The sequence below is a fragment of the Muscardinus avellanarius genome (genome assembly GCF_963383645.1).
Source record: "Muscardinus avellanarius genome assembly, chromosome: 7".
In the NCBI taxonomy this organism is placed as follows: Eukaryota; Metazoa; Chordata; class Mammalia; order Rodentia; family Gliridae; genus Muscardinus; species Muscardinus avellanarius.
The window spans coordinates 4,481,294-4,507,083 of NC_137793.1; the positions used below are offsets into that span (position 1 = coordinate 4,481,294).

Sequence of the window (25,790 nt, forward strand, 5' to 3'; positions counted from 1 at the left end):
TTAAAGGCCCCCCACCTCCCAATATGCCACCCTGGGTCCAGGCCTTCAGCAGGTGCACCTTTAAGGGTGGTGGTGGTGGGCGGGGGGCAAACAGCATTAAACCACAACCCCTATTGTGACGTTAGAGGTGTTTCACAAATGCTCTTTACTAGTTGAGAAAGTCTCTTCTTTTTGTTGTTGGGAGGTTTGCTCTAAGAGTAAATGTTAAGACTTTGTCAAATGATTTTTCTGTGTCTGTTGAGATGGCCACATGGGGTTTGATGTTTGTTGTTTTAAATTTTGTGGTACTTGAGACTGAACCCAGGGAATTCAATCTCTGAGATACACCCTTGGCCTTATTTTTTAAATTTGAAAGAGTCTCTCTAAATTTTTTTTTTTTTTTTGGTGGTGGTACTGGAGTTCCTGGAAACCCTTCTATCTCCGGGCTACACTCCCAGACCCATTTTTATATTTTTATTTGGAAACAGGGTCTCTTAAGCCAGCACAGCTGGCTTCGAACCTGCGCGATTCTCCCATCTCCGCCTCCCAAGCGCGGGGATTACAAGCGTGCCCCCCACGCCCGGCCTCACTAAGTTTTTGAGGGCCTTGCTAAATAGCTGAGGCTGGCCGTAAACCTGCAATCCTCCTGTCTCAGTTCCTCAAGTACCCGGATTACAGGCGTGCGACACCACACCGGTTCTAAATATTATTTGTTATAACCACAAGTATTTACTGATGGATTGAAGAATACAACTTTAATGGACAATAAGGCACAACTGTAGATTAAATGTTTGCTATCTAGCCAAAGAAGGGAACAGCCATAATCTTAGGAACTTTAAAAATGCAAGTCAAGGAGCCTCTGAAATCCTCTGAGGAATCAGTATCAGACAGCTCTTCCCATTTATAGAATTCCTATAAGACATCACTTGATCATGAAGTCAGACTGATACTTCATATTTAAAAAATTCTTCACTCATTTATGTATGATTCATCCAGCCTGACCATTATTCCCCTGCCTCCCACCTCTACCCACCCCTTTACAGTGTTTATTGTTTGTTTTGGTGGTACTGGGGTTTCTGGAAGCCCTTCTACCTCTGGGCTACACTCCCAGACCTATTTTATATTTTATTTGGAAACAGGGTCCTGCACGATCCTCCTGTCTCTGCCTCCCAAGCGCGGGGATTACAAGCGTGTGCCACCACGCCCGGCTGCGGTGGTATTTTTAAACAATTCCCTTTCTAAAAAGTTGAGCCAGGCGTGGTGGTGCACTCTTGTAATCCCAGTACTTGGGAGGCTGAGACAGGAGGATCTGGGATCATGGCCAGGCTTAGCTACCTAGTGAGGCCCTTTGCAACTCAGTGAGACCCTGTTTCAAAATAAAGAATAAGAAATAGGGCTGGGGTGTAGCTCGGAGGTAGAACGCCCTGGGTTCCATCCCTAGTAACACACACACACACACACACACACACACACACACACACACACACTGTTTACACATTTTGGCTAGCCTTCCAAAGCAAAGAAACAAGCAAGAAATGAGTCAGACAAAGTCGGCCCCGGGTCTGGGTATGAACGAACAGTCTCCTGTAGACGTACGTAGGACGGCGGTGAAGCCTAAGCTCAGCTGACTTTCAGAGAGAAGCCGCTCTGCCTCCAAGGCCTGCAGTCCACCTCGCCCTGTGCACCAGTGCCAGACCCTTTGTTTCTGAGGAATGAGCAGTACCGTGCACAAGGAGCCAGGGCGATGCCGCCACCCAGCAGGTAACCATGCGATGCATTCAGTGCTTTGGGCTGGAATTAGGTGCTGACTGGCTTCAGTCGGTACATTTGGCAAGTGTAAAATTCATGAAGAATTTGGTGCCAAACGTCAAGACCCTGAGGACCGTCTTTAGTTCTTTTGGCCTAGGAGAAGTTAGGAACTTCCATAAGTGTTTTTCTACTTGGAAAGGTTAAGTGAAAAGCGTTTCAGTGCACGAACACGGAGGCACAAGCACGCGGCAGAGTGGGAATGCAGCGGGTTTTGTAGGGAACACGCACCCGACTTGTTCCAAAAGCCCTGAGAAGGTCCCCAGGGATACTGGCACGCTGTCCAACACTGCTAACCCCTTAGAAAGAAAGGGTTTGGCGTTGCTGCGCAGAGAGGCCACTTTGGGTGTGTCCCAAAACTAAGCAAACCGGCCCACAAAGGACTATTTTCTTTTCTTTTTTTTTTTTGGTGGTACTAGGGTTCCTGGAAGCCCTTCTACCTCCGGGCTACTCCCAGATAGGTCTGGGAATATATATATATATATATATATATATATATATATATATATATATATATAATTTTTTTAAAATTTGGAAACAGGGTCTCTTACGCCAGCGTGGCTGGCTTCGAACCTGCGCGATCCTCCTGTCTTGCCTCCCAAGCGCGGGGATGACGAGCGTGCCCACCACGGCCCAAGGTCACCTTTCAAGAAGGACATCAGCCAGAAGCTTTTAATAACCAAGCAGTACAGGGGACCAAGAGAGGGTCCGATTCTTCCAAGAGCAGTGCGGGTTACTGCAAAGCTCCTGGAAGGGCAATATCCCGGAGCCCCGTGTAAGAGCGATGGTAGGTTAGACCTGCCAGACCACTGAACTAACCTGTCAAGTCAGAAACGGGTTTAACAGGCCTAGCTCGGGCACCGAGTAGGACTTAGGGAATTTTGAGGCTCAATAAAAAGCAGGAGGCTGAGAGGCCAAGCGCGCAGCCAGTGGGCTGTGGGGCAGGGGGATGCAGGCACACGTGAGGCTGGGGAGGCCGCGGGCTAGGCCCACATCCGGGACCAGCGGGCTGGCTGGTTCCTGGCATGTTCCCGCTCTTGTTCTCGGACTGGATGGGCGCGTGGCGCTCGGCAGCAGAGCAGGGGCAAGATGGCATTTACGAATGGAGAACTGGTGGGTGGGTACCGAACGGAGACAGACGGGGTGCAGCATTCTGCAATGCCCTCTTTATACACCAAAGGCAGTTCTGCGTGGACGGAATGTGTTTGGGGTTGTCACGTGAGAGCAGTAGTACTTTGGCAGAAAGGGAACGAGGGGGTGTGGTGGGGCTTGTGGACAGGAGGACTCTTTGAGTGCCAATTCTTACATACGAGAAAGCAAGGAACAGTTTGGTCTCTGTCCTTTAGTGAAGAAATCAAATGCTTATTCTCCCTCCCTCTCTCCCTCTCTCTCTCTCTCTCTCTCTGCAGTATTGGAGATGGAACCCAGGAGCATTCTACCTCTGAGCTCCATCCCCAGCCCTACGTTTTATTCTTTATTTTGAAACAGGGTCTCACTGAGTTGCAGAGGCCTCCCTAAGCAGCTGTGGCTGGCCGTGAACCGCGGTCCTCCTGTCTCCGCCTCCCGAGTGCTGGGATGACGAGCGCGCCCACCACGCCCGGCTCGGATGCTCCCTTTGTTCTATGCCTACCTTTTCTCCCAAACTGTAACAAATTCTGTGAAAGATATGGCAGTGTGCCCGTCCTGGTCAGCCTCCTGGACTGTCTGCTCTGCTGCCCAACTGCTCATCTGAGGGAGTCATTCCGACCTCGCGCGTGGCACCTCACAGCTCTTCACGGAGATCTCGTCACGTTTTTTGAAATCAGAGTTGAGACGCAAAGTGCAGTTTGCTTTGGCTGTCGAGTGGTTCCAGCCCATTCACATCCGCGTTCTTTTCATTAGCCTCAAAGGGCGGGAATGTGCCCCAAATGAATGAATCCACAGAAGTTCACCGGGCCCTCTCCCTCTGGAAAGAGGCGTTGATGATCCGGTCCCCTCATGGGTTCATAGCACGTTCTGGAGCCGGGCGTGGTGGCGCACGCTTGTAATCCCCGCGCTTGGGAGGCTGAGACAGGAGGATTGCACAGGTTGGAAGCCAGGCTCAGCTACTTAGTGAGGCTCTCAGCAACTTAGTGAGACCCTGTTTCCAAGTAAAGTATAAAATAGGTCTGGGAGTATAGCCCGGAGGTAGAAAGCCCCTGGGTTCCACCTCCACTACCACAAAATTAAAAAAAAAAAAAAAAAAAATATATATATATATATATATCACATTCTGGAATCCTCTGGAATCTTCACGGCTGATTGCCCCGTTCTCGCCTTTGTCCAGGCTGGTGACAGGAAGGGCCCGGCTGCTTCTTGATCTTAGAGCTCTTCCTCCCGCAGTAACACGGAGGCAGTAACACAGAGGCCCGAGACCCCGGGGTAGCTGCGGCAGGGAGGGAGGGAGGGAGGAGAGAAAGGCTAGGGGCCAAGAAGGGAGAGGGCTAAATATTATTTTAAAAGTAGATCAGTAGTCCTTGCAGATGATAAAATCCTTTCTCCAAGGAAAGTGATCATTCCTTCAGTCTAAATTAGCTCCAAGATTTTAAGATGCCAGAAAGGGGGAGGGGATAAAAAAGGAGAGAAAGAGGAAAAGAAGGAGATTTCTTTTTAGGAAGAGAATCACACCTTTGAGGAAATAACAGGAAAGGAATGTACGTTTTACTGAAAGACAGATGTCTGATGAAAGATTGCTAGGAAATGTTTTTATCCATAACTACTAGTCTCTCCAGGGTCATAGGGTGTGGGAAGCCATTAAGGTTTGCCCCTAAAAGTATTTCTGACTCAGCTGACTGTCCTTCGCCCAGAGTCAACAAGGTTCGGAGTCATGGAAAGTTCAAAGTAAAAGGTCTGGGAGAAGATCAGGTGGTGATGGCGCGAGGGTGCTGATTAACCTACCTGTAATGCATGTGCTTTGGATGGGTCTCCATTGTATTCCGGTGGTGACAGCACGAGAATATTGATTGACCTATAACTGTATAATACCTCCAGAGAAATGGACCTGTAGTCAGCCCAGTAGAGAATACTGACCCAGGAGCAGTCGTCGGCCAGTACAGATATTGACCAGGAGCAGGGGTCGGCCAGTAGAGATAGTAGGCTGGCGGTCCCCCCATGTTAGAATTTAAAAAATTCTTGGAATCAAATTCTTAAGAGTTGAATTCTTCATCCTCACGCCTCTCTTCGGAACCTGTACTTTTGCTGCCTGGCTCCGGCAACAGGGAAATTAGTGGATGAAAAATAATTGTCTCACATGTTTTTGAGGGATAAACTACAATTTTTCTGTGTGGTGCTGGGGATTAAACCCAGGGATAGTCTACCTTTGAGCTCCACCCCCGGGCCTCTTTTATTTTTAGCTTGAAACAGGGTCTTTCTAGGTTGATGAGAGCCTCACAAAGTTGCTGAGGCCGTCCTCGAACCTACCATCCTCCTGTCTCAGCCTCCTAAGTATTGGGATTACAGGTGTGCACCACCATGCCTGGCTCCAAACCTTTTCTTTTCTTTTTCCCCTCCCTCCCTCCCTCCCTTCCTTCCTCTCTTCCTCTTTCTTTCTTTCTTTCTTTCTTTCTTTCTTTCTTTCTTTCTTTCTTTCTTTTTCTTTCACTTCTTTCCTCCTTCCTTCCTTCCTTTCCAGTTTTAGAATGTCAGGCGTCTAAAGGACCCTTAATAGTCAGTTACTCTGAGCATAGGTTCCTGAAGTGGGTGACAGAGGGTCAGGGGTGCTGCACAAAACCAGATACAAAGGAAGGCAAATCTGCCGCCGCATCTTTGCTTATTCACGTGTGAGTTTGGAGACCTATGGAACCCTTCTTTTCATATGGAAAGTGGAGGAAGGAACTTGCCCAAGGCCCCATAGGACATCAGTTGCTGAGCCACTGGCTGGACAAAATGACCGCTCAGTTATGTCATTATCTTGCCTGGGACTCCTGCGCCTAGATTATCTAAATAGAAAGCACTTTCCCCCCAGTATATTAGTTTCTCATCTGAAGGCCGCCACCGCAGCTTCCATACTACAAAGAAAACAATTTGCCGGGCGTGGTGGCGCACGCTTGCGATCCCAGCATTCGGGAGGCTTGAGACAGGAGGATCACGGTTCGCGGGCAGCCTCAGCCACTTAGTGAGACCCTCTGCGACTCAGTGAGACCCTGTTTCCAAATAGAAAATAAAAACTAGGGCTGGGGGTGCGGTTCAGAGGTAGAATGCCCGTGGGTTCCATCCCCAGTACTGCAAGCTTGGTGTCTGTTTCCAGGGCTATCGGGGGGAACGGCATGTCTTTTTCCATCAAATGAGGCGATAATATGAATGAATTGACGTGATTTTTGGTTAAAAGACACAAAAGACCACCAAAGAAATCTAAAAGCAAAAAAGGCCTCCCCGAGAGTTGTTCCAAGAGAAACAGATGGCACGAGTTAGTACTCTGCTTCATTGCCACTAATGAATGTAGATATTGGGGGTTGAAGACTATATAAAAATCACGTGGAAATCAAATGGGGGAAGGGGGAAGGAGAGCTACTAGAATAAAGATACTTATGCGTAGACACCTGTAGAGTTGGCCACAGAAGAGTTGGCGGGTTGGGTCAACTCATAGAGGGCCTGATAGGTCCCAAATATGCAGCCGAGGAAGCCCAGGACGCTGATCATGATGTCCTTGGCGACAGTGGCCCAGCTCATGTCCTCGGAGTAGAAGGTGCTGATCTCCAGCAGGGGAGGGATGATGAGGGCCAGCGCACTGCCGCACACCGAGCCCACCAGCGAGATGACCAGGTCCAGGCGGGGGATGAGGATGGCCGAGACGCCTGAGGCGACAGGGGAGATGTAGAGTCACTGAGCGTCCTGCAAGAGGGAACCCAGAAACAGACCGCGGCTTGGGAACCCCAGGGTTTCACGGGTGCAGTTGTTTGGAGATGTGAGTAGGAGGGACCTGCTGGGGGCCGGCGAGGTGGGTCAGGTCCTCTGGCTCTGGACTTCCACCGTTTTAAAAAGTTTTGGTACTGGGATTGAAGCCAGGGACATTCTACCTTCGAGTTATACCCTAACCCCTGGTCTCACTAGGTTGCCGAGAGTCTCGCTACATAAGCTGAGGCTTATCCTCAAACCCGAGATCCTCCTGTCTCGGCCTCCCAAGTACTGGGATTACAGGTGTGTGACACCACGCCCAGCACCCACCTCTGTTTCAATGGCCAATGCCCATGTTTTCCTTTTGTATTTGATCTACTGGGATTTCACACATGGACCGTCTCCTTTACCATTGTCTACTTGACCTCTGCATTGTAGAGACGGGGACATCTAGAGTTCCAGGGGACACAGGACTTGCCCAGGGACACAGGGTGCTCAGATGAGGGTCCAAGGGCCGCCAGCCACATCTAGAGTCCTTTCTCGACTCCGCTGCTTCTCATGTATGTGAAAGAACCTGGCGTCCAGTGGGTGCCATTAAACACTCAACTCTTACCCAGACACTGAACAGAACTCGGCACCATCTACACAAGCCAATTTCTGTCTAGAAGCAAGGATGGGTTAAAAAGAAAGATGTTTCTGTTGCTGCCCAAATCTCAACTACTTATTTTCTGGCAATGAAGCAGGACCTAAGTCTTGAAGACAGCACTAGCTGCCCATTCTCCATTCCTTTTCTTCTTTAAACACTTTTTTTTTTCCAGTACAGGGGATGGAACCCAGAGACATTCTACCTCCGAGCTACACCTCCAGTCCTATTTTTTATTTTTTATTTTGAAACAGGGCCTCACTGATTTGCAGAGGGCTTCACTAAGTAGCTGAGGCTGGCCGCGAACCTGTGATCCTCCTGTCTCAATCTCTCAAGCACTGGGATTACAAGCGTGCGCCACCACGCCCGGCTCTTCTTTAAACACGCTTGAACCTCCTCTGATATACACAATGAACATATATCAGGGGTTTACCAAGGAGGTCCAATTTCTATAATGACTGAATGAGTATAAGCACAACCCATAGGATTTATTTTCATAAAACACAACTTTTTCCATGAACAAATTCAAGAAAATTTGTTTTGGAAATATTCATAAAGCTTGTTGAATATACATATCCATATGCATATATATATTGTTGATACTGGAGATTGAACTCAGGGACATTCTATCTCTGAGCTGAGCTATGCCGTGTGTGTGTGTGTGTGTGTGTGTGTGTGTGTGTGTGTGTTTTGCTGGATTGAACCCAGGGGTATTCTACCTTTGAGCTACACCCCCAGCCCTAGTTTTTATTCTTTATTTTAAAACAAGGTCTCTCACTAAGTTGTGGAGGGCCTCACTAAGTATCTGAGGCTGGCCAAGAGCCTGCGATCCTCCTGTCTCAGCCTCCCAAGAACTGGGATTACAAGTGTGTGCCAGAACGCCTGGCTTTACTTTTGGTTTTGAAATCGGGTTCACTAAGTTGCCGAGAGTCTCATGAAGTTGCTGAGCCTGGCCTCTAAACTGTGATTTTCATGTCTTAGCCTCCTAATTCCTGGGTCATGGGCAGCATCTTCCACCATGCCCAGCTTTGCTGGAGTGTGTGTGTGTGTGTGTGTGTGTGTGTGTGTGTGTGTGTGTGTGTGTTTGTGTACACATGCATGCGTGTGTGCTGGGGATGGAACCTCAAGTGCGCCAAGCAAGCTCTCTACCACTGAGCTATACTCAGCAGCCCCAGCTTGCTGGGTCTTTAAGGAAACATCACCTCTTAGTGAAATTGCTCCAACAGCCTGAGAGAGACTCCCAGGGTCTCTAGTTGGGAGAGCAACGCTCCTCTGATAGATGTCCCTGTCTGTAGCTTCCCTTCATCCTTGATGTATAAGCTTCTTACCAAGGAGTCAGAGAAAACATGGCATCTGTCCTTGGGAGAGCTCACTCTGAAGGGACAGATCCTTCCCAGCAAGCTGCGCCACAGGGTGGCTGGGAGGAGAGCTCGGAGAAGCTCGGGTCAGGCCAGCCGCTGCTCACAGCCCTCCCGTGGCCCCCTGATGCCTCAGCGCCCACCAGGGAGCTCGGATGGGCCCTCCCTATGCTCCGACCTCCCTGCTCGTTACTTCTGCTGCCTTTAGCTCTCCACAGGGCCCGGGGTCTGGGGCTCCCTGGGCTTTGCACAACCCTCTCCTCCCTGTCTGGCTCCTCTGTTGAGTCTGCGCTATCTCTGAGCCAACCCCAGCTCTGGCGCTGTGAGGCCTGGGTGGGTCACTCAGTTACTCTGGGCCTGGTTCCCTCAGTCGGTTCCACCTCTAGGCTGGCTTGAGTGCTGGGTAACGTTAGCACAGCGCCCAGAGGGATGAGCGACGCGTCCCTCTCCCTTAAGCCAATCAGAAAGCACTTTCTACGTGTCGCCAGTGGCGACTGTGGACACATGGACCCTGGGACAGTTCTTTTAAGCCCATCTTCCGATGGAAAGATGGGGACTGAAATATCTTGCCTTAGGTCTCAAAGAAGGCAAGGCAGGTACCAGTGTGGGTCCTTGCCAGGGCTCTGGGCAAAGAGCACCTTTGATCCTACTCACAGGTCAGACAGACCAAGGCTGTGCGGACAGACAGGTCTACAAACAGCGCCCAGCTCGCTGACACCTGGGAGATGGCGAACGGGACGATGATCTCAGCCGGGACGTGGAACTGGAGGGCATAGGTGAAGAAGATGCCGATGGAGTACAGCAGCTTGACGGACTGGTACAACCTGCGGGCGGAGGCATGGGCATAAAGGAGCGGGGCCGGGCCCGGCTGCTCCCGGCTCGCTGATTGGCGCACGGCCATTGGCTCGAGCCACACAGGTGATCACGCCTTTTGGCAAGCTCAGTAAGAGTGCTGGTCCCTGAAGACAGAGACCGCAGGCCTGTGGCTCGGGAATCTAGGCTTCCCTCCCCCTTGTTTATTTGTTTGTTTGCTTGTTTATTTATTTTACGCAATGGAGTTGAACTTAGGGGCATTCTTGCTCTGAGCTATACTCCCAGCCCTATTATATTCTAATTTTGAAACCGGGTCTCATTGGGTTGAGAGCCTCACTATTTGCTGAGGCTGTCCTTGAACCTGCCGATCCTCCTGTCTCAGCCTCCCAAAGTACTGGAATTACAAGCATGTGCCACCACACCAGGCCTCGTTATTGTTTTTGTAATAAACTGGTATTTCTGTTATATTTTTCCAGAATTCTTTCAAATATAGGAGTCATTTTTTAGTTGACTTCGAACTGTTTTGCTCAGACCCTTTGCCCATTTTATCTTGAGTTGAGGGTCTTTCTCTTTTTGTTTATTTTATTTTTTATTTTTTGGTGGTACTGAGGTTCCTGGAAGCCCTTCTACCTCCGGGCTACACTCCCAGACCTATTTTTTACATTTTTTTAATTTGGAAACAGGGTCTCCTAAGCCAGCGCACGCGGCTGGCTTCGAACCTGCGCGATCCTCCTGTCTCTGCCTCCCAAGCGCGGGGATTACAAGCGTGCACCACCACGCCCGGCAAGGGTCTTTCTCTTCTTGGCAAGGGATATCTGCTTAAGGCTCACTGGAGAAGTAAATGCCCTTTGGTCTACACTAGCAGGTCCAAAGTCCTAGTTGAACTCGAAGCCCTTGTTTAGCTGGGGTCCCATGAAGGAAGGCTCCTCCGCAGGTAGCTACCAGGAGATTACATATGATTATATATATAATAAAATTATATATAATTAATATATTTAAGAATTATTTATATACTATATTATATAAATATATAAATATAATTTTATGTATTTTATATATTATATTACTTTATATATTATGTAAATAATTATATATAATTACACATAATTATATATAATTATATTTAATTTTTGCTTTGAAACAGGGTCTCGCTAAGTGGCTGAGGGGCTCACTAAATTGCTGAGGCTGGCTGTGAATCTGCGATCCTCCTGTCTCAGCCTCCCACGTGGCTGGTATTACAGGCGGGCGCCACCACGCCCGGCTGCATCACTCCCATCTCACAGAGGATGGAAATGAGGCAGGCCCACGAGCTGGCCAGCTTGCCCAAGGTCAGCTAAGACCCAGGATGCGAAGCCTATTAGCTTTAGAATGTGCGCTCTGACCACTGGGCTCCACTGCCGGCTGACTCACGGCATCCCCAACGCTGCCTTCGCAACACCTGAGGCTCGCAGCCGGCGCAGCCCCAGCGCTCCCTGCGGGGCGGGCTGGATGGCTGAGGCCACGAAGGGGAGGCTGAGTCCAACTGGAGCAGGGCAGTGACAGCAGGCCCATTTCTGGATGAGGGGCCCGGGCGGCCGCCCATCTGTGGGACTCTAATGGCCACCTTGACCCATCCTTTTTGCGGTCCAGCTTCTGTGTTCTCAATATCCCCAGACCATTTCTGTTTTAGGGGCCCTGTACTCTAGAGTTAGATAGATGGGGTTCACATGGTGAGCTGGGAAAGTCACTTACAGCCTCGTCTATTAACTGGAGTGGACAGTAGTAATGCTAACACATTGGGGTGCTGTAAGACAGTGAGCCGGTGCCCAGTGCCCGGAGGAGCAACCTACCTATTTGACTGACAGTGTCCGTTGCTAACGCTAAGCCAAGGGAACGCCCACTGTTGCTAGGGCTCGGAACCCGGGCGGGCCGTGCGGACGTACCAGCAGTTGGGCAAGTTGAGGGTGATGCTCGGTTGGGTGTCTGACCCAAACTTCATGTAGCCCAGGATCCCCAGACAGATATAGAGACAGATGACCACCGACATCCCCAGGTAGAGAACGAGGGAAAACTTCTGTGGGTTCTTCATCTGGTTTTTAAGAGGCAGAACCTGGAGAGTGGGAAAGAAACAGACGCGGTCTACTGAGAAGGGGCAGGTCCCCCACAAGCACAGATGTCCGCCTCGGGGGCCCCAGGGTCAGGAAGGAGCCTCTCCACGTGGCTACACTTCAAGGCGTAGACACTATTAGTTTAGACATGTGGGATTGCCACCCACCACCCTCCAGGACGTAGCGCCACTCAAGCCCGTCGTCTTACCATACTGATCCCTTCAAATGTGAAGACGGCCGTCCCGAAGAACAGCAGGAAGGTCTTCCAATTTGCCACGAGAGGCAGGTTGCCGGGGTACGGGATCCCCTGAAAGAGAGAAGGGCATTGGCTTTGCTATGGTGGGCATAGAAGTCCCCCCGAAACTGTCCCCTCATAGAAGCTGGGTTCTGCCAGGCCTCAACAATCAGTCAGGATCCCTCAGAAGACACCGAGAGCCTAGTCAGCCTTCTTTTTTTTTTTTTTTTTGTGGTACTGGGGTTCCTGGAAGCCCTTCTACCTCCGGGCTACACTCCCAGACCTATTTTTACGTTTTTATTTGGAAACAGGGTCTCCTAAGCCAGCGTGCGCGACTGACTTCGAACCTGCACGATCCTCCTGTCTCTGCCTCCCAAGCGCGGGGATGACAAGCCTGTGCCACCACGCCTGGCTAGTCAGCCTTCTTATCTCTTAAAAAAAGTTATTTATTGCTGGGTGAGGTGGCGCACACCTGTCATTCCAGTACTTTGGAGGCTGAGACAGGAGGATGGCAGTTTGGAAGCTAGCCTCAGCCACTTAGCAAGACCCTGCTCACAACATAAAATTAAGGCTTGAGGTATGGTTCAGAGGTTCAATTCCCAGACACACACACACACAGAGTTGTTTGTTGATATTTTTATGGCTAATTCATATAAAAATAGAAAATTTGCCATGCTAATCACTCTAAGCGTACAACACAGTGGCACAGGTGTGCTTCGGGTACCTATTGCTACTTCCAGCACCAGGACTTTTTCATTAACCCACCTGAAACCCTGAATCTACTCAACACTAATTCCCATGGCCCGCCTCCTGGTGACCCGCACCCGCTCGCTCAGCGATGGGACTCTTCTGGGTGCTTGGTGACTGAGTCCCAGACCCTCTGTCTTTCTTTTTTCATTTCTTAATGTCTTTGAAGTTTAACCACGTCGTAGCACCTTTCAAAGTCTCGTCCCTTTCTTTTTCTTTTTTTTCTTTTTCCTTTTTTTGTACCAAGGATTGAAGTCAGAGGTCCTCTATCTCTGAACCGCACCCTTAGCTCCATTTTAGTTTTTATTTTGAAATAAGGTCTTGCTAGGTCGCTCAAGTCTCACTCCGTTGCTGAGGCCGTCCTCGAACCTGTGATCCTCCTGTCCCAGCCTCCCAATTTCTGGGATTACAGGCCCGTGCCACCCCGCCCGGCTGATGATTAGCTTTTATAGCGTGTGGGGTAGAAGCGTTCCTAGGTATCCCCCCGGTGGGACCACTTTCCTCAACTTCGCCTGCCCATCTTGACACTAACCCGAGTGTCTCGGAGGCCCTGGGCCTTCGCCCCCTTCATCCGTGGTTTCAGGCACCAACCTGGACAATGTACTCAAAGATCAGGGCGGTGCTCCCCACGGCGGTGATGTTGGCCAGCGTGGAGAAGACTGCCAGCACCTTGAGGTTCTGGATGAAGACCAGCAGGACCAGGAAGGGCAGGATGGTCAGCATGTAGAAGCGGATGTCCAGGATGGGCGCCGGCGCCAGCATCTTCCTGGGACGGCAGGTGTTGGAGGTGATGTGGACTTCCTCCACGATCTGCTGGGGGCGTGGCGACAGGCACGGGTTACAGATACACACGGGTGCTTGTCATAAGCCCAATTCGAATCTCAGATAACTTTCTAGTACAAATATATCCCAAATATTTCATAGGACATATAAATAGTAAAATAATCATCCTCTACTTATTTATTTTTCCCATACTGGGGGTGGAAAGTAGGGCTTGCTACTTCTGAGCTACACCCCCAGCCCTGTTTTTTAAATTTCTTTCTTTCTTTCTTTCTTTCTTTCTTTCTTTCTTTCTTTCTTCTTTCTTTCTTTCTTTCTTTCTTTCTTTCTTTCTTTCTTTATTTCTTTCTTTCTTTCTTTCTGCAGTACTTGGGGTGGAACCCAGGGGTATTCTACCTTCAAGCTATACCCCCGGCCCTATTTTTTTCCTTTATTTTGTAATGGGGTCTCACTGAGTTGCAAAGGGCTTCACCGAGTAGCTGAGGTTGATCGTGAACTGCGATCCTCCGGTCTCAGCCTCCCAAATTCTGTCCTCTACTTATTTGAAGTTCCAACTTAAAAGCCGGACGTGGTGGCGCACGCTTGTCATCCCAGCATTTGGGAGGCTGAGACCAGAGAATCGCGGTTCGCGGCCAGCCTCAGCTACTTAGTGAGGCCCCCCACAACTCAGTGAGACCTGGTTTCAAAATAAAGAATAAAAAATAGGGCAAGGGGTGTAGCTCAGAGGTCAAATGCCCCTGGGTTCCATCCCCAGACCCGCCCCCCCCACAAAAAATCCAACTTAACCACATGCCATGTATTTATTTATTTATTTATTTTTGTGGTGCTGGGGATTGAATCCAGGGATGGATGTTCTACCTCTGAGCTACACTCCCAGCCCTATTTTATTTTCATTTTTTATTTTGAAACAGGATCTTGCTAAATTGGGGAAGACCTAAGTTTCTGAGGCTGCCTGTGAACCTGTGGTCCTCCTGTCTCAGCCTCCCAAGTACTGGGATTACAAGCGTGCGCCACCGTGCCTGGCTACTGGGTAGTTTTTTGTGTTTTTTTTTGGTGGTACTGGGGTTCCTGGAAGCCCTTCTACCTCCGGGCTACACTCCCAGACCTATTTTATATATTTTTTTATTTGGAAACAGGGTCTCTTAAGCCAGCGCGATCCCCCTGTCTCAGCCTCCCAAGCGCGGGGATGACAAGCGTGCCCACCGCGCTCGGCACAAGCATGCCCTTCTATTCCACAAAAGGCTCAGGGTGGTTTGTACTGTGCCTAGGAGCGCAGTGAGGAAAAGATCCATTCAGTTAACATCTTCTACATGACAACCAGGGAACCTAACGTCAATCCCACCAGTGCTTTCCAAGTTTATCAACTTAAAAAATTAAGAGGCTTTGGTTTCTCTGTTATCCTTTTAGGTTATGATTCCCAGGAAAGAGCGCCCTCCTGACCAAGATCTAATTTGGGGGTAGAAATGTCGCTGTCTCTCCCAGGCCTCAAATGAGATGCTTCCTCCCATACTGCCTGCACGGAAGAGGCCTCTTCACCTGTTGTAAGTTGTCTGCCATAAACATAAAATAAACACTGCAGAAACCCAGCTGGGTGATGATTAGTAAGAAGCTGACGGTGTACCTGGGAAAGAAAGAGACAGCACAAACATGTAGGTGATTTTTTAGAATGTGTTTTATAAAAGCAATTATTATTATTACATTATTATTATTATTATTATTATTATTATTATTATTATTTTGGTGGTATTGTGGATTAAACCCAGGGACATTTTTACCTCTGAGCTACACAGCAGCCTTATCTTTATTTATTTTATTTTTTATTTTATTGGTGCACTCTAGTCTCACATCATGATGTGGGCCGATTTGACAACAGCATATATTCACACAATACTTGGTGCCCTCCCCCAGCCTCCTGCAACCCTTTTCCTCTCCCTCTCAATACTGAGTGTCTAAGTTAACCATGTTATATTCACGTGTATACACATATTCGAATGTAGCTTTTCCATTAATTAACCTCAGTCCTCTTCCTCCCCTCCCCTCCTTTCTGGCTTCACTGAGGGTTCCCCTCCATTATCTGGAGTCCTTCTGGTATCCCCAATGATCCCTAGTTTGGGCATGTTAGAGAATCGTACGTCCCTTCTCTTTCTGTGCTTGGCTGATCTCACTTAACATAATGTTCTCCAGGTCTTTCCATCTTGCGAATGGCATGATTTTGTTCTTTATTGATGAGTAGAATTCCATTGTGTGTATTTCCCTAATTTTGCCCTCCATTCATCTGTTGATGGAGACCTAGGTTGGTTCCATATTTTGGCTATTGGGAATTGTGCTGCTCTGAACATGGGTATGCATATGTTACTGTAGTTCTCTGATTTCACCCCATTTGGAAAGATACCCAGGAGTGGTAGAGCTGGATCATATGGTGGATCCATTCTCAGTTTTCTAAGGAAATCTCCACAGTGGCTGAACTAGTTTGCACTCCCACCAACAGTGTAAAAGAGTTCCTCTTTCCCCACATCCTCGCCAGCATTTGTTGCTGTTTGATTTCTTTATGCTCGCCACTCTGACTGGGGTGAGATGGAATCTCAGTGTAGTTTTGATTTGCATCTCCCTGATGGCCAGTGATGAAGAGCATCTTTTCATGTACCTATTGGCCCTTTGTATCTCTTCTTTTGTGAAGTGTCTATTCAGTTCAGTTGCCCATTTTTTAATTGGGTTGTTTGTTTTGCTAGTGTAGAGTCTTTTGAGCTCTTTGTATATTTGGATATTAGCCCCCTATCAGAATGGTGGCTGGTAAAGATCTCTCATTCTGTAGGCTTTCTCTTTAGGTTTCCTTTGATGAGCAGAAAACTTAGTTTGATGCAATCCCACTTGTTAATTTTGGTTTTAATTTCCTGCGCTTTGGAGGTCTTGCTTAGAAAGTCACTGCCTGTGCCTATATGTTGGAGTGTTGAGCCTATGCCCTCCTCTAATAGATTCACAGTCTCTGGTCTAATTTCCAAGTCTTTGATCCATCTCGAGTTGATTCCTGTGCACAGTGAGAGGTAAGGATTTAGCGCCATCTTTCTACAAATGGATAGCCAGTTCTCCCAGCACCATTTGTTGAAGAGGCTGTCATTTTTCCAGCATATGAATTTGGCCCCTTTGTCAAAGATAAATGGACTCTAAGTGTGTGGGTTTGTTTCTGTATCTCTTATTCTGAGCCATCGGTCTGTGCGCCTGTTATTGTACCAATACCGGGCTATTTTAACTACTATTGCTCTGTAGTATAATTTGAAGTCAGGGATTGCGATGCCTCCTGCATGGTTCTTATTGCTGAGAATTGTTTTGGCTATTCTGGGTCTCTTTTCTTTCGCCATATAAAATTTATGACTGAGTGTTCTAGGTCTATGAAGGATGTGGTTGGTATTTTGATTGGAATTGCATTGAATCTATAGATCATTTTTGGCAGAATGGCCATTTTGATGGTATTTATTCTGCCTATCCATGAGCAAGGGGGATCTTTCCATCTGCCAAGGTCGTCTTCAATATCTTTCTTTAGTGTTTTACAGTTTTTATTGTAGAGATCTTTTATATCTTTGGTTAAGTTTATTCTCAGGTATTTTATTGGTTTTGAGGTTATTGTGAATGGAACTGTTTTCTTTCTTTCTTCATGGATTCATTGTTGGCACATAGAAAAGCAACTGGTTTCTTTAGGTTGATTTTGTATCCCGCCACTTTGCTGAATCGGTTAATCAGCTCCAGCAGTCTTTTGGATGAGATTTTTGGCGTCTTCTAGATACAGGATTATGTTGTCTGTAAACAAAAATAATTTTAATTCCTTTTTTCCTATTTGAATTCCTTTGATCCCCTTATCTTATTGCTGTGGCAAGAGTCTTGAGGACTATATTGAAAAGGAGTGGTGGTAGTGGGCATCCTTGCCTTGATTCTGGGGGTAATTCTTGCAGATTTTCCCCATTCAATATGACGTTGGCTTTGGGTATATTGTATATTGACTTAATGATGTTGAGATGTGTTCCTTCTAATTCTCTGCAGTGTTTCTAACATGAATGGGTGTTGGATTTCGTCACATGCTTTTTCAGCATCTATTGATAGGATCATGTAGTTTTAGTTCTCAGTTGTATTTATCTGGTGAATAACATGTACTGATTTTCATATGTTGAACCAGCCTTGCTTCTCAGGGGTGAAACCAACTTGCTTGTGGTGTATAATTCTCTTGGTATGGTTTTGAATGTGTATAGCTAGTATTTTCTTTAGAATTTTTGCATCTATGTTCATCAAAGATATTGGTCTATAGTTTTCTTTTCTGAGGCATCTTTATTTGGTTTTGGTATAATGAGATACTAGACTCACAGAAGAAGTTTGGAAGAATTCTATCTCTTTCAATTTCCTGGAGCAAGTCGTGAAGTATTTGCATTAATTCTTCTCTGAAAGTTTTGTGGAATTTAGCTGGAAACCCATATGGGCCTGGGCTTTTTTTTTTGATGGCAGAATTTTTATTGCTGTTTCTATTTCTTTGCTTCCTATTGGTTGGTTTAGGTTTGCTATGTCCTCTTGGTTCAATTTAGGTTGTATGTGCTTAGAAATCTATTGATTTCTTCCATGTTTCAGTCTATTGGAGTATAAATTTTCAAAAGTTTCTGATGATCTTTTGAATTTCCCCACTGTCTCTGGTGATATCTCCTTTTTTTTCATTTCTGATTTTAATTGAGTTGATTCTCTCTTTTTTTGGTTAGGTTGGCCAGAGGCTTGTCAATCTTATTAATCTTTTCAAAGAACCAGCTTTTTGTGGATCCTTTGCATTTTTTATTCTCTACTTCATTTATTTCTGCTCTGATTTAAATTATTTCCTGCCTCTGCTGGCTTTGGGATTAGACTGTTGTTGTTTTCCTTGGTCCTTGAGATGTGTCATTAAGTTGCTAACTTGACAACTCTTTATCTTTTTTTTTTTTTTGGTGGTACTGGGGATGGAACCCTTCTACCTCTGGGCTACACTCTGAGACCTACTTTTTAATATTTTACTTGGAACCAGGGTCTCTTAAGCCAGTGAGGCTTCGAACCTGTGTGATCCTCCTATCTCCACTTCCCAAGTACGGGGATGGCAAGCATGTGCCACCACGCCTGGGTCTATTTTTCTTATGTGGGCACTCAATGCTATTAAACTTTCCTCTTAACACTCTCTTCAAAGTGTCCCATAGATTTTGGTAAGTTGTGTCTCTATTTTCATTTAATTCCAGGAATTTCTTTTGTTTCTCCCCTTATTTCTGATCTTACCCACGCCTCATTCAATAGTGTATCATTCAATCTCCATGCATTTAAATAGTTTCTTTTGGTCTTTCTGTTGCTGATTTCTACTTTCATTTCACTGTGATCTGAAAAGATGCAAGGAATTATATCTTTTGAATTTGCTGGTGCTTGCTTTGGGCCAAGGATGTGCTCTATTTTGGAGAAGGTTCCATGGGCTGCTGAGAAGAATGTGTATTCTGCTGTTTGTGATTGAATATTCTGTATATGTCTATTAGGTCCATTTGGTTTATAGTTTTCTTTAGTTCTGAAGAGTCTTTATTCCTCTTTTACCTTGAAGATCGATCTAGTGGCATGAGTGGTGTGTTGAAGTCTTCCAATATTATTATATTTGGGTCTATTTGAGATCTGATGTCCTGATGGGTTTGTTTTACAAACGTGGGTGCACCCATATTTGGGGCATAAACATTTCCTATCATTATATCTTCTTGCTGAATTGTTCCTTTTAATAAAAGGAAGTGTCCTGCTTTGTCTCTTTTGATGTATTTTAGCTTAATGTCTATTTTATTGGATATCGGTGCTGCGGCCCCTGCTTGTTTTTGGTCTCCATTAGCATAATATATCTTTTTCTATCCTTTCACTTTTAGTCTATGAATATCTTTGACTGTAAGGTGAGTTTCTTGCAAGCGGGAGGGACAATTAATGAAGGAAAAACTTCCACCGATATTATGTAAGTGAGAACAGCAATGCCAGTCTCCGCATCAGTCTGGGGAAGAGGAGGGGGTGGGATGGAGCTGGCGTGGGGGAGCCTCACCACGTGCCGTGTGCACGTATGTCCCCATCACTCAGAACTGCTTTATGATGGGAGACGACAGTGCACCAAAGGATCTTAAAAAGACGTGTGTAAGGAGGAATTGGGAAGAGACGGGCGAGGACCAGTGTGCTGCTGCCATGGTTACTCTGCATCTGGGACCTCTACCTTCCCCACAAGGAATGGGTCCGCAGCCAGGGGCTGGCGCAGGTCTCCAGGCTGTACATCGTGGCCTCCTCGTAGTTCAGGAACGTCTTTTGCAGCCTAGGGGAGGACAAACAGTGTCTCTTGAACAGTTCTGCCTTCCCGTGTTAGCATGGAGCGTCTGCTCATTTTTTAGGAATAGTGTACTTTTTACAACTGTTGGGAATTTGTTCCTTATTTTTTTAAGTCCAGCTATGTAAGTGGGTCTCATGTTTTTTTTTTTTTTTTTTTTTTTTTTTTAACATAAACAGCTGTGTATTGATTTAGATCAGCTAAGCAGGAAAGAGGGGTTATGGTAGCCAGGCATGGTGGTCCACACTTAGAATTGCAGGCAGGAGGGTCCCAGGTTCATAGCCAGCGTCAGTAATTTACAACTTAGACCCTGTTTCTAAATAAAATGGGCTGGAGCATAGTTCCGAGGCAGAGTGCTCCGGGGTTCAAACCCAAGGACTACAGGAAAAATCCTGAAAAAGCAAAAGAGGGGTTATGTTCCAGGAGAGCAGGAGGTGGAGGAGTGGATGTGGCCAGCTGCCATGGGGGTGGCCAGCAGTGGTGGGCGTGGCCAGCCATGGGCGTGGCCAGCCACCGTGGGCGTGGTCAGTCAGGGACTGTCTTTTCTGGCTTTCCCTGGCCCTTCCCACAGCCCAGGGTGTCAGAACTCAAAGGGCCAGATCCCCTTCCGTGGTGCTTTCCAGGCCCCGCCCAGCACACGTAAGCGTCCCGCCCGTCTCTCTTCTCTCTCCCCAAGGAGGGGCGGTCCTGGGCAGAAGCGGGTGGGAGCAGCTGAGATCCTGGATACTCAGTGTTAATTTCAAGACTGCTAGGCCAGAGACAAAACCCCAGACTTGATAAGAAACCAGAAACAAAATCCCAACATCTGCTCAGACAGCTGGAGACCCTGGGCAAGTCTGTTTAGATGTCTGGGTCTCAGCCTCCCAAGTACTAGGATTACAAGCGTGCGCCCCCACACCTGGCATGAGGGCAGCATTATCTGATTTCATTTTATTTATCTTTTCTTCTGGAGGCTGTTTTGCATTATTTTCAAAGCTATAAACCTTCAGCAGTGTATATAAGGGTTTTTTGTTTGTTTGGTTTTTGGCACTGGGTATTGAATCCAAGCTACATCCAAGCTACATTCCTGGCTCTAGTTTAGTTTTTATTTTGAGACAGGGCCTCACTGGGTTGCTGAGGAACTCACTAGGTTGCTGAGGCTGGCCTCGAATTTAGGATCCTCCTGTCTCAGCCTCCCAAGTACTGGAACTACAGGCGTTCGCCACCATGCCCGGCTATGTGTATGTTTTTAATGACCGGGGTCCTTGTGAACTACTTATCTCCCGGCTAGCCCCATTTTCACATTTACTGACTCGTCCTGACAGGGGTTGGCCTGGAACAAATTACCCGGACGATGTGTTCGTACCGGGGTGAGGAGAGGCTGGGGGTGGGGGCCTAAACCGCAAAGCAGGCTGCCCACACATCTGGCACTCGCTCTTAGAGCACATTCACGCTTTTTCGGCTTGGGTTGCACGGGTTAGAAGGTGCAGGACCTGCCGAGTGCTCCCGGCCGCCTGCGCCCATGGTCTCTGCTCGGGATTCCTTCCCACCTCCTCTGCCACCCCAGGGGCGGTGACCTGGAGAAGTGGCCTGTGTCAGTGGCCCAAGGACACTCCACGGTCCTTGTGCGGGCCGTGCGGGCGGAGGCGCAGGCGTCACCTCTGCGTGAGCCGCTGGGCGCAGTTGAGCAGGATGGCCATGCAGTGCACCGTGAGGATCCCGATGGCCAGCAGGCTGACGGGCCCGACCTGGGGAGGAACAGAGGCTGAGCGCCGGGCCTGGCCGGCTGCTGGGGTCGGTGCTCGGGCTCCCTGCACAGCAGTGCTGTGGCTGGGAGAGCGCGCCTGCCCGGATGCCCTGTAGACGCTGGGCTTCGAAGGTCTGCGTGTACAGTGCGGCGGAGTGGCTGTCCAGCCTCTGCCCGCTAGGATTCTTTGGGGACAGAGCGCTCACTACCTCACCGCACAGCCCAGGCCCACCCCGTCCGTGTGTGTGTGTGTGTGTGTGTGTGTGTGTGTGTGTGTGTGTGTGTACACGTATATATTGGTTTGTTTGGGGTACTAGGGATTGAACCCAGGGCATTCTAGCTCTGAGCTGCAGTCCTTACTCTTTTCCCTTCTTTTTGGAGTGCTGGGGATTGAACCCACAGGGTTGTACCTTAGAGCTACACCTCATCGGACTATTTCTTTTTTTTTTTTTTTTTTTTTTTTTTTTTTTTTTTTGCAATACTGAGGATCGAACCCTACAATCCCAGCCTTTTTTTTTTTTTTTTTTTTTTGGTGGTACTGGGGTTCCTGGAAACACTTCTACTTCCGGGCTACACTCCCAGACCTATTTTTATATATTTTTTAAATTTGGAAACGGGGTCTCTTAAGCCAGGGCGGCTGGCTTCTAACCTGCGGGACCCTCCTGTCTCCGCCTCCCAAGCGCAGGGATTACAAGCGTGTGCCATCACACCCGACCCAGCCTTATTTTTTATTCCTTATTTTGAAATAGGGTCTCACTAAAATTTCAGAGAGCCTCCCTAAGTAGCTGAGGCTGGCTGCAAACTTGCGATCCTCCCATCTCAGCCTCCCAAGAACTGGATTACAAGCATGTGCCACCATGCCTGGCTTATTTATTTATTTATTTATTTATGGTACTGGGGGTGGTACCCAGGGGCTTTTCTACCTCTGGGCTATACCCCCAGACCTATTTTATACTTTATTTGGAAACAGGGTCTCATTAGGTTGCTGAGAGCTTTGCTGAGATGCGGAGGCTGGCTTCGAACCTGTGACCCTCCTGTCTCAGCTTCCCAAGTACTGGGATCACAGGCTTGCAGATATTTCTCTACTGGATCACAGGTTCTGGGAGGAGATAGAGGGTAAGAAAACCATTTAATTCCTCTTAGTAGGCAAAGAGCTAAAGTTTTAAAGAGCCATCTTAAAAAGCTTGTGTCACTCTGGTAAAGACAGTTCAGGCTCTGGGTGGTCACGTGACTACAGACCAGGGGGAGTCCAGCGAAACCCCAGGGGGTTCCGTCTCTGGGGTGGAGCTACAGTGGATGCAGGACCTGTCAGAGGGAGCAAGGGTCTTGCTGGGCTTCCTTTAGACATGGAGGCCACTTACCAGGCCCGGAGAGATGGAAACTCTCACTACAACTAAATGAAAACGGTGCATTAGCTATCGTTTTAAGAGACAGTAGTGGGGGCTCCCTGCGGGCTAGTCTCTGTAGCACGTCCTCTAGGAAGGTTTGAAGGGAAATCAGGCAGCTCTTGCCCTCAGGGCCTTTGCTTAAGTGTGGGAGATGAGTCTAAAAAAAACACAACAGGTATGTTTCAGCCGGGCGTGGTGGTGCATGTTTGTAATCTTGGTCCTTGGGAGGCTGAGACAGGAGGAGTGCAGGATTGAAGCCAGCCTCAGCAATTTAGCAAGACTCTCACCAACTTAGTGAGACCCCGTTTCAAATAAAAAAATCAAGCCAGGCATGGTGGTGCATGCTCGTAATCCCAGTATTTGGGAGGTGGAGACAGGAGGGTCCCAGGTTTGAGGACAGCCTCCGCAATATAGTGTGACTCTCAGCAATCTAGAGAGACCTTGTTTCAAAAATAAATAGATAAAATAAGAGCTGGGTGTCGTGGCGCACACTTGTAATCTCAGCATTCAAGAGGCTGAGACTGGAGGATCGCGGTTCACGGACAGCCTCAGTTACTTAGTGAGGCCCTCTGCAACTCAGTGAGACCCTGTTTCAAAATCAAGAATTAAATATAAGGCTGGAGGTGTAGTTTGGAGGTAGAATGCCCCTGGGTTCCATCCCCAATACAATAATAATAATAATAATAATAAATAATAAATAAAAAGGAGGTGTTTCTCAGAGGTAGAATGCCCCTGAATTCAATCCCAAGTACAAATAAAAAAAAATATATATATATATATATATATATATATATATATATATATATATATATATATGTGTGTCTCACCTTTGTAAGTACCTTAAGAATTCCAGAGGAGGGGCCAGATATGTGGGGGCAGTATTAATATTCATAGGCAGACCAGGCAGGGTGGTACGCGCCTATAGTGCTGGTATTTGGGAGGCTGACGCAGTTCCAGACCATCACTCCCTCCCCCGGTGGATGAACCCAGCTCGCGCCCTCCGATCCTCTTACCAGTAAGCCTGCGTTCTTGATGGCCAGGGGCAGCCCCAGGAGCCCCGTGCCTACGTTGCACTTCAGCAGATGGATCAAGGTTTGCATCAGCCTGTGGCGGGAAAGGGAGGGGGACAAGAGGCGGTCAGGGGGAGCGCGGCCCCACCGCCCTGCTGGGAAGGGAAGACCACCAGGAAGTGGCCCCAGTCCCGCTGGCCAGGGCTGGTGTTAGTTCAGTGGCTCAACACACAGTGATCACATACGGGGCTTTAAAGGGAAACAGATGGAATTGCGTTCCGGGGACACCTGGTACCGGGCGGCTCCTTCATGCAGGCAATGGCGTTTCCCACGATTGGGTCACTCTGTGGACCCGCGACGTGTCTCTCAGTTAGACAACGAAAAGACTGAGTAATCAGTGCCCCGGTTTACAGAATATTTAGTGGTACCAGGTCATCTTTAACTTGCTTGCTAGAAAAACATAATCTTTTGTTTGTGTGTAGTAACAGGGATCAAAATTGGGGCATTCTACTTCTAAACGACACCCCTCCCCCTCTTTCTTCTTCTTTTTACTTATTTCCAAAGTTGCTGAGGCTGCCCTCGAACCTGCGATCCTCCTGTCTCAGCCTCCCATGCACTAGATTACAGACAAGTGTCGCCATGCCTGGCCTATTTGCTTCTAAACGCACAGAATCTCGTACAAGGACGACCGCTATGCCTGCGAGGCTCTAATTCCCTGGGTCCAGTGTGCCTGCCTCTCTTCCCTGTGCACAGATTCTCACCGCCACTTGTAGTGGTTTCTTGTATTCTACTGTATGTTTACCCGGTATTTAACCATTCTTACTGTTTCCAAATTTTCAATATTGTAACAATCGCTTCAATAAAAATTATGATGAATAGGGCATGCTTGTAATCCCCGCACTGGGGAGGCTGAGACAGGAGGATCGCGCAGGTTCGAAGCCAGCCTCAGCTACTGAGTGAGGCTCTCAGCAACTTAGTGAGACCCTGTTTCCAAATAAAATATAAAATAGGTTTGTAGTGTAGCCCGAAGGTAGAAAGCCCCTGGGTTCCATCCCCAGTACCACCAAAAAAAAAAAAAAAAAAAAGTCATGAATACCCTGTGCTATGATCTCAGAAGAAAATCCTACAAGTGGTAGTATTGAGCAAAATATAAATGTATTTATGCCGGGCGTGGTGGCGCACGTTTGTAATCACCGCGCTTGGGAGGTGAAGACAGGAGGATGGCGCAGGTTCGAAGCCTGCCACTCTGGCTTTAGAGACCCTGTTTCCAAATAAAAAAAAGTATGAAAATGGGTCTGGGAGTGTAGCCCGGAGGTAGAAGGGCTTCCAGGAACCCTAGTACCACCCCCCAAAAAATAATATGTATATGCATTTATAGTTAACTACATTTATGAAGGAGAGTAGGTAGCAGTACTTACAGTAAGAAATTAAAAAGTTAAAACAAAAAGTGCAATCACAAAGCCTTATGTAAAGCTGGGCATGGTGGCGCACACCTGTAATCCTAGTACTTGGGAGGCTGAGACAGGAGGATCGCAGGTTTATTTTATTTTATTTTATTTTATTTATTTTTTTGTGGTACTTGGGTGGAACACAGAGGCTTTCTACCACTGGGCTACACTCCCAGACTTATTTTATATTTTATTTGGAAACAGGGTCTCACTAAGTTGCTGAGAGCCTCACTCAGTAAGTAGCTGAGGCTGGCTCTGAACCTGTGCGATCCTCCTGTCTCAGCCTCCCAAGTGCGGGGATTAGAAGCGTGCGCCACCATGCCGGGCTAGGATTGCAGGTTTAAGGCCAGCCTTATCAACTTAGCCAGGCCATCAGTAATGTAGTGAGACCATGTTTCAAAGTAAAAAAAAAAAAAAAAAAAATTAAAACAGAGCTGAGGGTATAGCTCAGAGGCGGAATTCTCCTAGGTTCAATCCTTAGTACCACAAAAGCAAAACAAAACACAAGCTCCCTTATGCTATGAATAGACATCTCCCTCCTGTCTCCCCCAGGAGGCAGTAGCTGCTGCTCCCGGCGCTGTGCATGTCTAG

The 25,790-nt window shown here is 47.7% G+C and overlaps 1 protein-coding gene across 1 annotated transcript; it reads right to left on the minus strand.

The window, feature by feature from the left end:
• Positions 1-6,327: 6,327 nt before the first annotated feature.
• SLC36A3 (solute carrier family 36 member 3) lies at positions 6,328-23,841 on the minus strand (the record flags this gene model as incomplete). The annotated part of the gene is made up of 9 exons (XM_080699491.1): positions 6,328-6,596; positions 9,292-9,461; positions 11,373-11,539; positions 11,746-11,844; positions 13,111-13,329; positions 14,836-14,920; positions 19,520-19,615; positions 21,266-21,354; positions 23,755-23,841. 9 exons carry the CDS (start codon positions 23,839-23,841, stop codon positions 6,328-6,330), a joined length of 1,281 nt encoding a protein of 426 aa, XP_080555617.1.
• Positions 23,842-25,790: the final 1,949 nt, after the last annotated feature.